The sequence below is a fragment of the Benincasa hispida genome, chromosome 11 (assembly GCF_027475165.1).
Source record: "Benincasa hispida cultivar pf3 chromosome 11, pf3_genome.v1.1, whole genome shotgun sequence".
NCBI lineage: Eukaryota > Viridiplantae > Streptophyta > Magnoliopsida > Cucurbitales > Cucurbitaceae > Benincasa > Benincasa hispida.
In genome coordinates, this window is record NC_143488.1 from 79,789,849 (window position 1) to 79,804,750 (window position 14,902).

The following is a 14,902-nucleotide window of genomic DNA, read 5'->3' on the forward strand; positions in this document are numbered from 1 at the left end:
CAAGAACTTCAAGATTATGAATCTTCTTTATTTGAAAGTGAAGAACAGAAGCACCACTCCAGCAAGAAGACATCATTTTCCAAGATTTTATGAACACGAAAGAGAAGAGTGTAGGAAGATTATAGGAAGAAGATTGACTTACCTACATTCAGCGCAAATTGGACATGGAAACCTTCCTTGATTGGATTAAGACGTTGAAAGCTTCTTCGATTACATGAACACTCCCTAAGAAAAGAAAGTCAAGCTCATAGCCTTGAAGGTAAAGGGAGGCACATCAACTTGGTGAAATCAAATTCAATTGAATAGAAAACTGATTGGCAAAAGTCCAATTAGAAGTTGGACACAAATGTTGAAAATGATGAAAACCAAATTCTTGCCACCAAATTATGAACAAACTCTTTATCAACAATATTAGAAAAATAAACGAAAGAATCAAATAGTGGCTGACTTTACCGAGAAATTTCATAGGTTGAACGGAACTACGAAAACAAAGACTGAATATAAAATGGAGAAAAGGCTGCAAAACTAGAGGGAAACCACCCGGGAAAACCTTTCAACAATTATCCATGAAGAAATACAGGGTAGAAAGCAATTCCAATTTGGTAGCTCTTTAGGGACAAAAAATAAAGAAGATAAGCCGAGTAAAAATGGTTAAATGTGCGAGGAGCTCATTTTGGAAGAAGAAAAAATTAAAGAAAAAGAAAACGAAACTATTTTCAAATTGGAGAGCGCGCAACCTAATTCAGAGGAGAAATCAATGTCAAAATTTGAGGAAAAGTTGGGAAACCGACACAAATTTTCATTTGGGTACTTTGGCGAAATCGCCGACAAGGCAAAGGTAGCCGAACATAAACACCCGACGAAAAAGGAAGAAGAAGATCACGTGACTGAAGAAGGAAATCACCAGAAGCTTGTTAACACTTTATTCTTAGTCGTTCACGGGAAAGAAGAAGGTGAAACAACTTTTCGGAGGAGAACGTTCATGCCATCGGACAGGAGCACCAAAAGTTGGCCATCACAATGTTACCAGACAGAGAAGAAAACCCCACGATGAGGAAGAAGAAGTGGAAGGCGGCTTTTCAATCAATTTCACGATGAGGAAGAAAGGATCATAAAATCAAGGGCATTTTTTATTTTCCACCTAAACCCTAATGAACCTAGTGGGCCCTAGTGTATGAAAATTTTCATAGAGAATCTTAATTCCCACTTGGATTTGGGAAATCTCACACGGAGAATTTTCAGTTGGAGTCTATCACACTCGATGAGCCAAGAATTTTTATTTTTTAAAAACTTCTTTTTTTTTTTTTTTTTTTTTTTTTTTTTTTTTTTGGAGGGGTAGAATATGATGTAATTGGATTTGGGTAAAATAGTAAATTCATAATTAATCTTGATTAATCCTAGATTAGTTACATTTTAATTCCCTTTCAGTTATCCTATCTTACCTATAATTAGGGATCCTTCTCTTGTATTTTCACAACTTTGATCATTGAATAAAATTCCTACTTGGTGATACATCAACTTACTTGCATAGGCTTACCCTGATCAAATTTGTTTTGAGTGGCATTCCTTTTTATTAGTTCTCCCTTTTCAGGGCCTCGTGTAAGGTAAGTGTTCAGAGAGAATGACGCATGACTTTCTGTGGAAAGATTGATGAAAGGAAAGGCAAGGGCTCACATCTGATCAGATGGGAGATTCTTGAGAGACCGGTTTCTTTGGGGGTTTAGAAATTGGGAATCTTAGGATGTATAAAAAAACCCTTTTAGCCAAATGGTTGTGGTGCTTTTCCTTTGAGCCCAACTCTCTGTGGCATAGGATCATTGTTAGTATACATGGCCCCATCCTTTTGAATGGTTGTCTAAAGGGATTAAGGGTACTCACAGGAATTTATGGAAAGATATTTCGAAAGAGCTCCATTCTTTTGTTTATTTAGTTCATTGTGTGGTGGGGGAGGGGAAAGATACTTTTGGAAAGATCACTGGGTGGGGGAGAGGTCCCTATGTGCTATGTTTCCTGATTTGTATCACTTATCGTCTCTCAAGAATCATTTCGTTGTCGGATTTTTAGTGTGGTTTGGGAGCTCTTATTCATTTTCTTTTGGGTTTCTTTGTTCTCTTTCCGATAGGGAAACTACAGAGGTTGCCACACTTCTTTCTTTACTCGAGAGTCCCTCCTTTTGTTTGGGGAGAAGGGAGGTCAGATTTTGGAGTCCCAGTCCTTTGGAAGGGTTCTCGTGCAAGTCTTTCTTTCATTGTTTGGTTGAACCTTCCTATATAGGTGAGTCGATCTTTTCGGTGCTCTGGAGGATTAGTCCCTAAAAAGGTGTTCTTTACTTGGCAGGTTCTTCATGGACGTGTTAACACGTTGGACGGCTTGTCAAGAAGTCGCCTTTGCTTGTGGGGCCTTATTGTTGTATTCTTTGTCGAAAGGCAGAGGAAGACCTAAACCATAATCTTTGGTACCGTGATTTTGTGAGTGGTGTTTGGGATTCTTTTTTCCAGACGTTTGGTATGATGAGTGTTCATCACAGAGATATTAGTGTTATGGTTGAGGAGTTCCTCCTCAATCCGTTGTTTGGAGAGAGAGACTGGTTTCTCTGGCTTGTTGGGGTGTGTGTGGTTTTATGGGTTATGTGGGGTGAGCGAAACAGTAGGTTGTTTGGGGAGTGGAGAGGGATCCTATGGAGTTGTGGTGCCTTGTTCACTTTCATGTTCCCCTATGAGCCTCAATTTCGAAGACTTTTTGTAATTATTCTATTGATGTTATTTTTTATCGTTGGAGGCCCTTTTTGTAAGGGAGTCCCCTTTTTTGTGGGTTTTTTTTCTTTGTATGCCGTGTATTCTTCCATTTTTTCTCGATGAAAGTCGTTCTATTCATAAAAAAAAAGTGGACCTTGGGCCGGTTTGAAGGTACTTAAACTCTTGGAAATATATTTCTACCGAGCTCCCTTACCTTTGTCAATTTGGTGATGAGAAGGATATCTACTTTTGAGGGGATAAGTGGTTGGAGCATCACCCCGAGGCATGAAAATTGGAATTTGTCAGCCTCCATTATTAGTTTGGGAAACATAGCATGCGTGAATACTGGACTATAAAAAATTCAAAGGTTTTCAAGCATGATTTCAACAATCTATGGGTTCTTTCAAGGCTGTTTTAGTTTAATGATTGGAAAGAAATTGCGAAGACGTTGGAAGATTTATTCCAATTGAAGGTCATCATTAATGCACTTTTTGCTGAGAATGCCTTAATTCAGATTGATCATCCAAAGATGGAGGAATTTTTTGTTTCCCCTAGAAAATGGCAGGAGATAGGAAAATTTCATTTGCTTTTTGAAAAATGGAATAGTTTTCGTCACGGACGGCCTTTATTGGTTGAAAGGTATGGAGGTTGGATCTTGATCAGAAATGTTCCTTTGGATTATTGGAGTAGACAAACTTCGAGGCTATTGGAGCATATTTTAATGGCCTTGGAGGACATTGCAACAGAAACTTTGAACCTTCTCAATTGTTCAGTAGCTAAGATTCAAATGATGAAGAATTTGTGTAGTTTTATGCTTTCTACCATAGAGATTATTGATAGTAAGCGCAACAATATTTATTTAAATTTTGGGGTTATAGAAGCTTTTGAAGTCTCGGAAATTACGCATAGTGAATTGTTGATTAAGAATTTCACTAATCCTCTGGATTTAGTTCGATTGCGTCAGGTTATACACGATGAAGGTTTGAATTTCTGTTTTGATATTCCAGAAGTGAATTTTCTTGACTCTATTCAGTCCATCCCACATTTCTCTTGGAATCCTTTTGTTTTCTTTCCAAAGGACTCAGAGATGTCACAATTACCAATAGATTTAGAGTTGAAGACTCCACTTGAGGTTGAAAACGATTCAGATGTCAGAGGCAGTGGGAACGCAAATTTCTTGAATTCGAATGTTGTAGTATTGAAGAAAGAGAAGAAGCCATCTCAGCCAATGGGTGACCTTTATAATGTTATTCAAATCGGGAACATTAATGATTTCAATGAGACTGCTTCCGATCAAGGCTCTCTTGTCATTCCCCTGAAGGTAATCCAAAAGGCATGCCGCCTCAGTTTTAGCCTTGCAAAAAATGCCACTTCTTTCTCTAATAAAATTTTCCCGCTGCCTTCAAAGGAGCCTTCCACCTCGCCTCGCACTATCACTTCGTCTAGAAAAAGAAGATCAAACTGGCCATTGCAATTCCATCTCTATATAGGAGTCACCCACATCTGTTACATCAGGAAAAGGTCCTCCTCCATCAACGCATGGTCTGCCCTAGTGAACTTTGTTCTGCTTGAAGAGTGTTGTGTTAAAATACAAGCTCATGGTCTCTCATCCACAACTAAATCTCCACCCAAATCTTGTTCCTTTTAGCTACTTAGATTTTTAGATTCTAGGTTCAGATGTACTTTTTGTGAGAGGTGTCCGAGCGTGTCGTCTAGTATCTCTGATTCCAACAAGTATGACTCCGATGGAGATTCAATTGCAAGTGCCAAGAATTAGAAAGATCAAAAGTAGAGGAGAATCAAGAAGAGGACGAGAAATTTGATGACCTTGGCCAAGATTTTCATCACCTTTTTTAGACAGAGGACGATCAACTGATTGACAAGTCTAAAGACTCATTATTCACTCCTATTGACAAGAAGGAAATCCCTTAGCATCTGATTTGAATAATTGAAGCATGTGATATTTCATTCGGTTGAGCAATGGTCTCATAATCCTGTGGTGACAAAGGTTGAAAATCTTGAATTCTGTGGACCACATCAGGGTGCTTCATTGTTTTTGTCAACTTTAAAGAGCTCTAGAGTTCTCCTTTTAGTGATACTCCTTTGTTTCAGCTGGTTTTGCTTGTTTGTCTAAGGCTGGCTGGCTTGATTTTTGAGAAGGTTTCTTGTTTGGCATATTGCATACCAATCCTTTTATGATCTCTTTATCAAGCCTCTTCCGCTCTCAAAGCTCCATGTCGCTCAAGCTTCAATTTCCTTTCTTTGTCATTAGTAGCCAGTGGTTTTGTTTGGAAACTTTTGTTCAATGGGTGTGTTTTTTGGTCATTTCTTAGGGGTGGTCCCATTTATATTAGTTATCTTCTACGAGGAATCATTTGGAGGCTATTGTCCTTTATCACTTTCGGATCTATATTTTGCAAATGTTGAGGGTTAGTCGTCTGTCATCCGATAGGGAAACAACAATTATTTATGGCTCTTTTTTTTTCTTTGATTAGAAAGTTTTGCTTTATCCATGAGAGAAGAGATGTTCGTCTTAAAGACTTTTCTTATAGTTCCTTATTTCATCGTATGGTATGTCCATACCTTTATAGCAATTATGTCTTTTCATGCTATGGAAAGTGAAAATTCTTAAGAACGTTTATTTTTTTTCGTGGGGCAAGTCATGCATGGAAGAGTAAAACCTTGGATTGGATTTTGGAGAAGTTGTCCCTATGTAGCCTAAGAGGTTAAAGGAGAGAATTCTCCAAAAATCAAATCAAGACCTTTGTTATCAATCAAAAGTATTTAATATATGAGAAGGTACTCCCTATTTTTAGGGATTAGTACACAAACGTTGGTAAAAGGAATTATCCTAGGGAATTAAATATGATTGCCTTAATCCTTACTATATCATGTCCAGCTTGGTTGTTTGGTCGTTTTGTTGCATTATTTGTAGGAGGGCAGTTGAGGACTTTGATCAAGTTTTTGGGGTTGTTTCTTTGAGGCGTTTGACTTCGGCATTCGTAGACCTTAGAGTTGTGAAGAGCAATCAATGAGCTCCTTCACCTGCCCTTTTTTGTGGCAAGCTCAGGTTTGTACGATTTTGTGGGGCTTTTGGGGTTGGAGGAAAAACATAATCTTTAGAGGGCTTGAGAAGTCTTCGAGCGAGTTTGGTTCTTTTTGAGATTCTATGTTTCCGTAGGATTCCAACGAAGAAGTTATTTTGTATTTTTTAGGTCTTATTTTACTCGATCAAAGCCTATTGTTCAGTTTGACTTATTTTCTTTGTGATCTTCATTTTTGTTTGCTTTTATATTTTTCCATTTTTTCTCAATGAAAGTTCGCTTTTTCATTAAAAAAATCACCCCATAAAAAGTTTTTGAGAAGGATGCCAATGAGATTTTCAAAGAGGATGGATGAATGGATGGTGTCAGTGTTAGTAGTTCTACTTTTGACATTTGATCCAAGCTTGAGCAATCTGGTTTGGAAGATCGAGCTTGGGTTATCTAAGGGTCATCCCCCTTAGCAAATTTCTCTGTCTTCCCTCTATTGCATCGGATTAAGATGTTTTTGCATTATCTTGAAGAATGCAGCGCCACTCTCTATGAAATAAAGCCCAAGAGTTTGTGTTAGTTATCGAGGAACTTTCTTCATGGATTATTATGTTGCTCTTCTTTTGCGTTGGTGGTGTTTTGAGGTAGACTTTTTCATTTGGATCTTGTTTTAGTTTGATTTTTGCTACTTTTCAGGCCGTTTTTTCTTTTTAGAAATCCATGGTTTATGCCTCACGTTTGGGAAGCCTTTATTTCCCTGTCTGTGATTCATTCGGATTTGAGTAATTTAGTAAATTTAGAATTGGTTACCCTATCCAACACTTAATTCATTAGGATCTTGTATGGATTAGATTTTAATCATCGGAATAAAACTCTCATTTGGTATATACCAAGTGGTATTAGAGCTCCAAGAAACTTGGACCTAATGGCGGGAAGAAGGCCTATTGGCAGTGACCTCGTCACAACCCTCAAAAAGATGGAACAAACCACTGCCCCATCACCGAAGACATCTACCCGGCGCTTGCAGTCAGTACATGGTATCTATTGTTTACTTGAATACTTGTTCTTGACACTTGATCAAATAGAAAACAATCTTGGTTCGCTGCCACGAGTTGGAGAAAATCAACCAAGAATCACCAATTATTCTCAAGAAAGACATAATTTGAATATGCAAAAGCAAATTCCACCAAGAAACATCCTAGATCCACCTTTATTAATTCGCGAACGACCAAAATTTCATAATCACCAGCAATGACATCATCAATATAGTGACGATTCCAGCGAGGAGGACAAGTCGGGCAAAGAAGATGAGGAAGGAAAATCAGTTCACGATAAGTCGAATAAAGAAGATAAAACGTGCAAGGAAGAGCTTGCGTTGAAAGAGGGAAAAATCAATGTGATTAACTCGGAGATTGCACAACATGAACTGGACGAGGAGGAACAATCGATTAATGAAATCGATGGTGGAGATATTGAAAACGAAGGTGCAGCAGAAGTAAAAGAAAACAAAACCCATGGGCAATCCGATTCGAAAGAGTTTAAAGATCAAGCTCCAGTACATTGCTACGAATCGGAAAAAGTTGGGTTTCCAGTTGGGATCGGCGGCAACACAGGAGTTGAATTGAGAGAGCGGACGAAGAAGGAGAAAGACGCACCATTGGTGGAGGAGGAAGGAGACCTCATGGCTGATGAAGAGAAAGAAAGGAAGCCTGTTTGCAACCCACTTGCAGCCGTCGGCAAGAGGAACAATCCATCTGCAATTTCACGTGAAATCCAAGAAGATGAAGAAGAAATAACTCTAAGAGGAAGATGTTTGCCCTATCTTTTCTCGTGGAATCTTCTTTCAGACCCAACCAAAAAGGCAGAGGACCCCTTCTTTTGAAAATTTGGGCCTTTCAACCAATAAGCCATACATTCTAGCCCAAAAACAACCCCATACCTTCCAATTTGGACCTCATTCCCCTTTATTGAAGTTTACTGGCCATCTCATACACAAATTTAATGAAGTGCACAAAACCCATCCCCAATTGGATTTTCTTCACACTTACAAAATGGGTTTTCCCTTGGTGTCTGAGAAATTCTGCACTTTTTTTTGACAACAGGGGATTTTTTGAAAAAATTAGTTATTGGGTTCATTGGCTTGAATCATGAAATTTGGATATTATTGATGTCGGATGTTTTGAGATATATTGGTTCGAGTGGTTTACTCTTTTATATTTTTACCTTAATTTTCGTTTTAAAACTCGATGACGAGTTCTTTTTTTGGGGACGGATAGAATATGATGTATTAGGATTTTGGTAATTTAGTAAATTTAGATTAGTTACCCTATCCCACACTTAATTCTCTATAAATTGAGAACCCCACTCTCTTGTATGGATTAGATTTTAATCATTTGAATAAAACTCCCATTTGGTATACACCTGTTTGGCCGGTAGTATTTTTTTTAAAATCTTCTATAGTCATTTAGGAGATTGTTTCATTTAACTTTTATGTTCTTTTCATCTTTAAATGAAAAGTAGTTTCTTGTTCCAGAAACACAATGTCTCTCTGCAAATGTCAATACCATGTGTTGGTTGCTCAGTCCACATGCATTATTTCAATTTGCTTTGCTAACTGTGTTACCCTGAGTACAGTTGTGTCCTCATAGACATGACATGTATTATTTCAATTTGCTTAGTTAAATACTGGTTGCACGTAACTGTGACTTTGACGTACAAATTTCGATTTCTTTTCCATGAAAAAGCGTGGTATACTTTGATAGACATTGAACTTATGAAAGTTTATACATTTTCTTTTTGGGTTGCAGATCAAAGTCAATTGACATTTCCTTCTAATCATCCTCCTCTCGTGCATTTTTGTTTTTATTTATTTTTATTTTTATTTTTTGCTTGAAATCCACTAGCCCTGCAATGTTATATTTTAAGTTGTAATAGTAAGATTGACCAGTTCCCCCCTTCCCCTCTTTTCTTATGAAAGTATCTCGAGTGTTTATTTTTTAAGTTGGGATTTCATTTGTCTCACTCAATTTTCTCTCCCTTGTTTCCCTTCATGGGAATTGGTTTGTTAAGGTCAATATTTGGGAAGAAAGAAAGGTTTTTGGTTCTCGGGGTCAGAGTCTTAAGGATGAAATGCTTGGTAAAACTCCACCTCCAACTCAATTACCCAGCAGCAATGGGAAGAGTTCAAATCCTATAAAGATAGTGAAGAGGGATGCCCATTCTGTGAGAATTGTAAGAGCTTAGCTGTGGTAGCAGCGGATTATTGCAGTTTCCATTTTATTTCTTGTGTTATGACTCCTATATCTTTATTGCTTAACTCTAGAAACTGGCTGTTGGAGGTGTTCCAGAAAAGATTCTTACTGCATTTCAGTCTGTACTTGATGAACATCTGAATGAAGATGCTGCTCTGAACAACTGTAGTTCTGCTACTCATAATCTGAATCAAATCGAGGAAGACTTAAATGCCTCCTTAGCTCAAGGTATAACCTCATTTACTATAGTCATCTTGTGCAATTTTAATTTAAGATGATGTTGTCAAGTAAGCCAAGCTCTGCATTATGTGGTTGGTCATTTATAAGAAGTGCTAGTCATGCAATATAGACTTTTGATAGAAGTTTCAACATCCATGGAGAATTTAATCTATTAGCTTTTGCAAATCATGTGGATTCTCATCGAGGATGTTATTATGAAAGGGACCTCATATACTTTAGATAATCAAGTATTTACGTTTGTAAACGATGTGCTATTAAAGAATACTTATGATACATTCAATTTATTTTTTTTCATTAATCAATGAGAAGTTTCCATTTTTTTTCTTCTTAAAAATGATGATCTTATTCAAGGGACTTCAAAGTTTCTCCTAGTTCATTGGCTATGAGAAAATTTTGGTGATGGGCCTTTCTTTGTTATTTATTTATTTTTGTTCTTTTCCTTGTAATGTGATCAGCAGTGTTGGACTTTGCTACATAGAATCTTGGGTCAAATGGAATTGAGAATTTGTACCAACACATAGATGTACTTTTTTTTTTTTTTTTGAAGGGAAATAGAATTAGATCTATGCACTTAATATCAGTGTTTTAATATGCATCCTAGGCTCTATAACTTGAGGGTGCCTGGCTTTTGTAATGAATTGTTGATTTAAGAGCCATGCCTAGGTAAGTATACTCTCTCAGGTGTTCCTATGAGTTTATATTTTAAGCAAAGGTGTTCCTATTTTATTTATTATTTTTTTTTTTTTTGTAAGGAAACAAAATTTTTCATTGAAATAATGAAAAGAGGTTATTTCACTGAGGAGCTCAAAATACATGGAAACAGAAAATTCAAGAAAAGATGGAATACAACAAAATGTGAGCAAACTTATCTCAAAGACCACAATCAAACATAAAAGAAAAATGCCCCCCAAATCAAAACCATAACTTGAATAGGGAAAACACAAAAATCTTAGAAAGAGGACAACTCCCAGACGACTCCAGCTACCAACAACTTAAAACTAAAAAGAATCTCAACTTTGAACTTGATTAAACATGAAGTAGCTGCTGAAGATACACAAATCTGCAACTTTAAGCCTTCTGATATAAAATAAAAGCCCAAGCAAACAAAGGTGTTCCTATAAGTTTATATTTTAAACAAAGGTGTTCCTACAAGTTTATATTTTAAAAAAACTTTATTATATAATATATATTGTTTTTTTTTTTTAAAGAAAAAAAAGTTTCCTGAAAGACTATATATTTTACTAATATCTTTAAAAACTCTCATTTGTTTGAGTTTTTTGCTTATTATGTAAAAGACTATATCTAATACATACAAGTCTCTTATTAATATTTTTTTGTTTTGCTCTTGAAAAAAAAATCAAAGAACTTACTTTTTTGCTTAGCATTTAATTTCCAGACGTCTATTGCATCTTTGGTATATCTCGCAGTTTAGAACACATTATTAAAAACACACTACTGTACAAAGAAACTATGAAATGTAGGCATCTTATTTTACAAAACAGTATACAGGCACGAGGATACCGAATCATGATGTAATGCATTAAGGTGCCTTTGTCATGGTTAAGGTGATGCTCGTTGATGTAAGTTGTTTTTTTACCTATTCTGTAACCTAGTCATGCAGAAGTTTTTGTTTTTGTTCTCTTTACAAGAAACAATTCTTTTTTTTTTCTTTTTTTTTTTGAAAATATAAACGAGCCTCTTCATTACTAATAATGAAATGAGACTAATGCTCAAAGTACAAGAGAAGTATACAAAGAGCAAAAAGGCCTATGGATTAGGAGGCACACTAGGGCATCTCAACTAGGTTGACACCCTCTTAGCGCTCTCATCATTTCCATACAAACTATCCTCAAGAGAAATAAAACCAAGGCTAAAACTCAGCCCATACAAAAGAGTAACAAGATCATGCGGTTTTAACCTAAGCCAAAACTAGACAAAACAGAACAAACAAATACCGAAGAGACCCAAAATTAAATTAACTAGAGGAGATATGATCTGAGAAGCGGTCCACTAGCAATCTGGGAAAATAAAATCCCACCAATTTAAGCATAGGTCCAGAATGGAGAAGTCTTCGAAATCCTTGCTTAATGTGCACCAAGAGGAAGTATTTCGATATGCAGTTCCAAAACAGTCCCAAACTCGAAAGAGGAGTGAAAATTACAACGCTCTCTAATCATGTGCTGGCCATAATAGTTGTGTGTGATGAGTCAAAATCAGAGCTGGGAACAGCTCAACCTCTCAACAAATCATCAACTAGAAATTAGTATGAAAAATATACTTTCCTCAAGGTCATGGCAGTTTCACACATGTAGTGAGTACAATTCAGCATTAAGTTGCATTCTGGACTTGCATTATCTTCTAAACGATCAGAACAAGATAGGATAGCAATGCTTCCCTTGCGATCTGAAATAACATCAGTGTCAACATCCAAAAGAGTACAATCAGCAACTAGCCTCTGTGAAGGATCAGAATAAATTTGCTCCAGCTTTTTTGCATCCTCAAAGTACCAACTTGCACTGCGAATTCTTGGTCAGCTTCATTCCAAAAATAATCTTTCTTCAAACAAACAGATTCAGAAGTGTTTGTCAACGAGTACGGTCATCCGAAAATTGATCCACATTTTTCAACAATGGATTTCAAATGTGATGGAATTTCAGAATGATGCAAAGGAGAGAGACATGAAGTACCCACCACTTTTAAATTCAAATTCTCTTCCTCGTAAAACAGAGTATTCAAATCACCTCCCAAATTAACTAGTTGGGTTGGTGTTTCTTGATCAAATACCTGCTGCTCTTCTGGCTGAAACAACTTATGAACCGTCTCCAAATTCGGCCTCAATCTCAGCTACTTCTTGAACTTCCTCTGTGTTTGAGCAATCTAGATCTTCGCTACTAGCACTCACTATTGCATCAGCATCAGAGTCTTGCTGATTGGAGTGAGTGCCTTTTGAGATTTCTCTTGGAAAACCTCACATAAAGGTTGCATTTGATCCTTGAGATTTTGAACTCTGAAAGACGAAATTTATTAGACAAGGAATGTGGCTGAATTGACCTTTTAATGGAGAGACTAGGAACTTGCACCCTTACAAAGCACACCTCTAATAAATCATAGTTTACTATTGTTGACTATGAGTTGATAAAAGAAGTCTTCTTCCTGATGAAATGTTTGGGGAATGGCTTTAGCAAGTGGAGATGTCTTCTATAAAGTGGTGAAGCTGTAGTGATCAGCTTGCTCTTCCTAGGTCCCTTTTCAATTAATTGATTAGCCTTGAGAGAGTTTGATGCACTGGAACACTTAAAATGTGAATATTTGAGGATGGATTTTGAAAGCCAAAACTCTGATTATCACCCTTGTTTTCGGACAAAGAGCACTGCAAATGGGTACAGACGAGGGGCTAATAAGTCCAAATCGGAACTAGAGGAAGTATCCTTAATGCGAGGGAATATAGAAGGCCCATCCTTAACTGTATAGGATTTATTGTTCTTGGAATCTGAAATGCCTTTTGCAGAAATGGAGCTCGGGAAAACAACCTTTTGAATTACTTTTGGGGGAATATCAAGAGACAATCTATTGCCTTGTGCATCAAGGTAATCATTAATATTTTCAATCTGAATAACTTTGATGGGTTCACAATGTGAATGAATGGCTTGCTTCTCTTTCCTCATTAAATCGAGTTCTTTACCCTGACAACTTGCTTTCACACTAGAATGTCTGCTTTGCTGGAGGAAACCAACTCCTCTGTTTCTAACGATTGTTTTGTCATCTTCTCATCTTCCTTTGACAGGACGTCGAAAGAATTTCGAGAGAATAATGGGCTTGATTGAATTAAAGCAAGAAAATCCACTTCTAGATTATTAAAGCTGGAGTTAAAAACTTCATCCAGTAAAACCTGCTGTAATCGAATTAAATCAATAGGATTAGTAAAATCCTCAAGTAATAAATTACCATAAGTGATGACCGGAGTTCCAATCGCTTCAATATCACCGAAGTTCATAAAAATATTTCCATGCTGAGCATCGGTAATCTCAATGGCGGACGGCATAAACCCACATAAATTCTTCTTCACTTGAATTTTGAATTTAGACAATTAAGGAGGTTTAAAGTATCTGTTAAAATATTTTCAAGTCCTCCAAAGTATGTTCCAATTGCCTCAAAAGTTTTTCTACTCCAATAATCCAAAGGAAGATTTTTGATCGAAATCCAGCCCCCATAACCTTTGACTACTGATGGGTGGCTGTTGGATCTGTTCCATTTTTCAAATAATGAATGAAACTCTCCAAACTCCTGCCATATGCCTGAAACACAATTAACTCCTCCATCTTTTGATGATCAATTTTAATCAAGGCATTCTCAGCAAATGAAGGATTAATGATAACCTTTGATTGAAAGAGATGTTCCAATATCTTTGCAATGTCTTTCCTGTCATTAAACAGAAATAATCTTGAAACAACCCATAAATCGTCAAAATCTTTCTTAAAAACTTTTGAATTTTTGATAACCCAGAATGCATCCGTACTCTGTTTCTCCTTAAAACAAAGGGGATCGACTGCCTACTTTTATGCTCTGAAGAGATGCTTCTGTTTTAATGATACCAAAACAGATGACTTGGAAGAAGCTTGATTCTTTACAATCTCCGCAAAACTTGAACCTTGAGCACTTGAGTAAGAAGACCCTGAACTACCCTTGATCAATGAAGAAGAATTCGGCTTAATATGCTGGGAAATATGCAATTGCTTCAGATTTCTGTTTCTTCAAGAATCCTCTTAGCATTACATAAAAGGATTTCCATCCTTTCTGTGATACTCCCGAGTGAACATGAATATAGTTACGACCACCAGAAGTAGGCCAAATGATGCACCTTAGGATCCAAACTGAAGTTGATTTGAATTTTGATAATCTCATTACACCATAATCGTCACACCCATTTTTGAGGAAGAAACGGTTGGGACCTTGAAGTAGTTTGGAAATGGTGTCGACGAACCAACTCATCTAAGAGGGTGATACCCTGAGAATTTAATTGGCTTCCATATCCTCCACATAAAACAAAGCGGAGTCATTCCAAATACAGTAGAAGGAATCATTAATCTTGCAACTTTCCACTTCCATAATTAAGGATCTTCAGATGTAAGGCAGTGAGGTCGGAGCAAGCGTTACTGGAGAACATGTTGGATAAGAAAGAAAGAACGGGGATAAATGGAATGGGGAGAGGGGAGAGAGGAGAGAGGAGAGAGCCCTAATCTCAAGTCATCAAGTATCTTGTTAATCCAAATGTGTAGCTGCTGCTTTTGTTGGACCTTTTTTTGGAAAAAATTTTGTATGCCCTTTACAAGAAACAACTTCTCATTTGATATAATAAAAAGACCAAAAGTTCAAGGGATATAAACTCCTAAAGGGAGTAAAAAAGAAAAGTACAGAACAACAAATACACCCATATAAAGAACAACTATGAACATAAACTTTTCATAATCAAAACCCTTTTGAGTTTCAGAAGGCTAAATTAAAATCTATTGAAAGAACCATCATAGGTTAGCCTAATGGTAAACAAAGAACATGAGTTTGATCAAGGACTAAGAGATAATGGGTTCAATCAATGGTGGCCACCTACCAGTATTTAATATCCTACGAGTTTCTTTGACACCTAAAA

General features: G+C 36.8%; 1 protein-coding gene across 1 annotated transcript in view; it reads left to right on the forward strand.

The window, feature by feature from the left end:
* LOC120090923 (uncharacterized) overlaps positions 1–14,902 on the forward strand; it is a 43,910-nt gene that overhangs the window by 17,932 nt on the left and 11,076 nt on the right. Inside the window, exons 4-5 of the mRNA XM_039048615.2 lie at positions 8,837–8,998; positions 9,090–9,246. Coding sequence (XP_038904543.1) covers positions 8,837–8,998; positions 9,090–9,246 — 319 coding nt within the window. The remainder of the gene's footprint in view (positions 1–8,836; positions 8,999–9,089; positions 9,247–14,902) is intronic.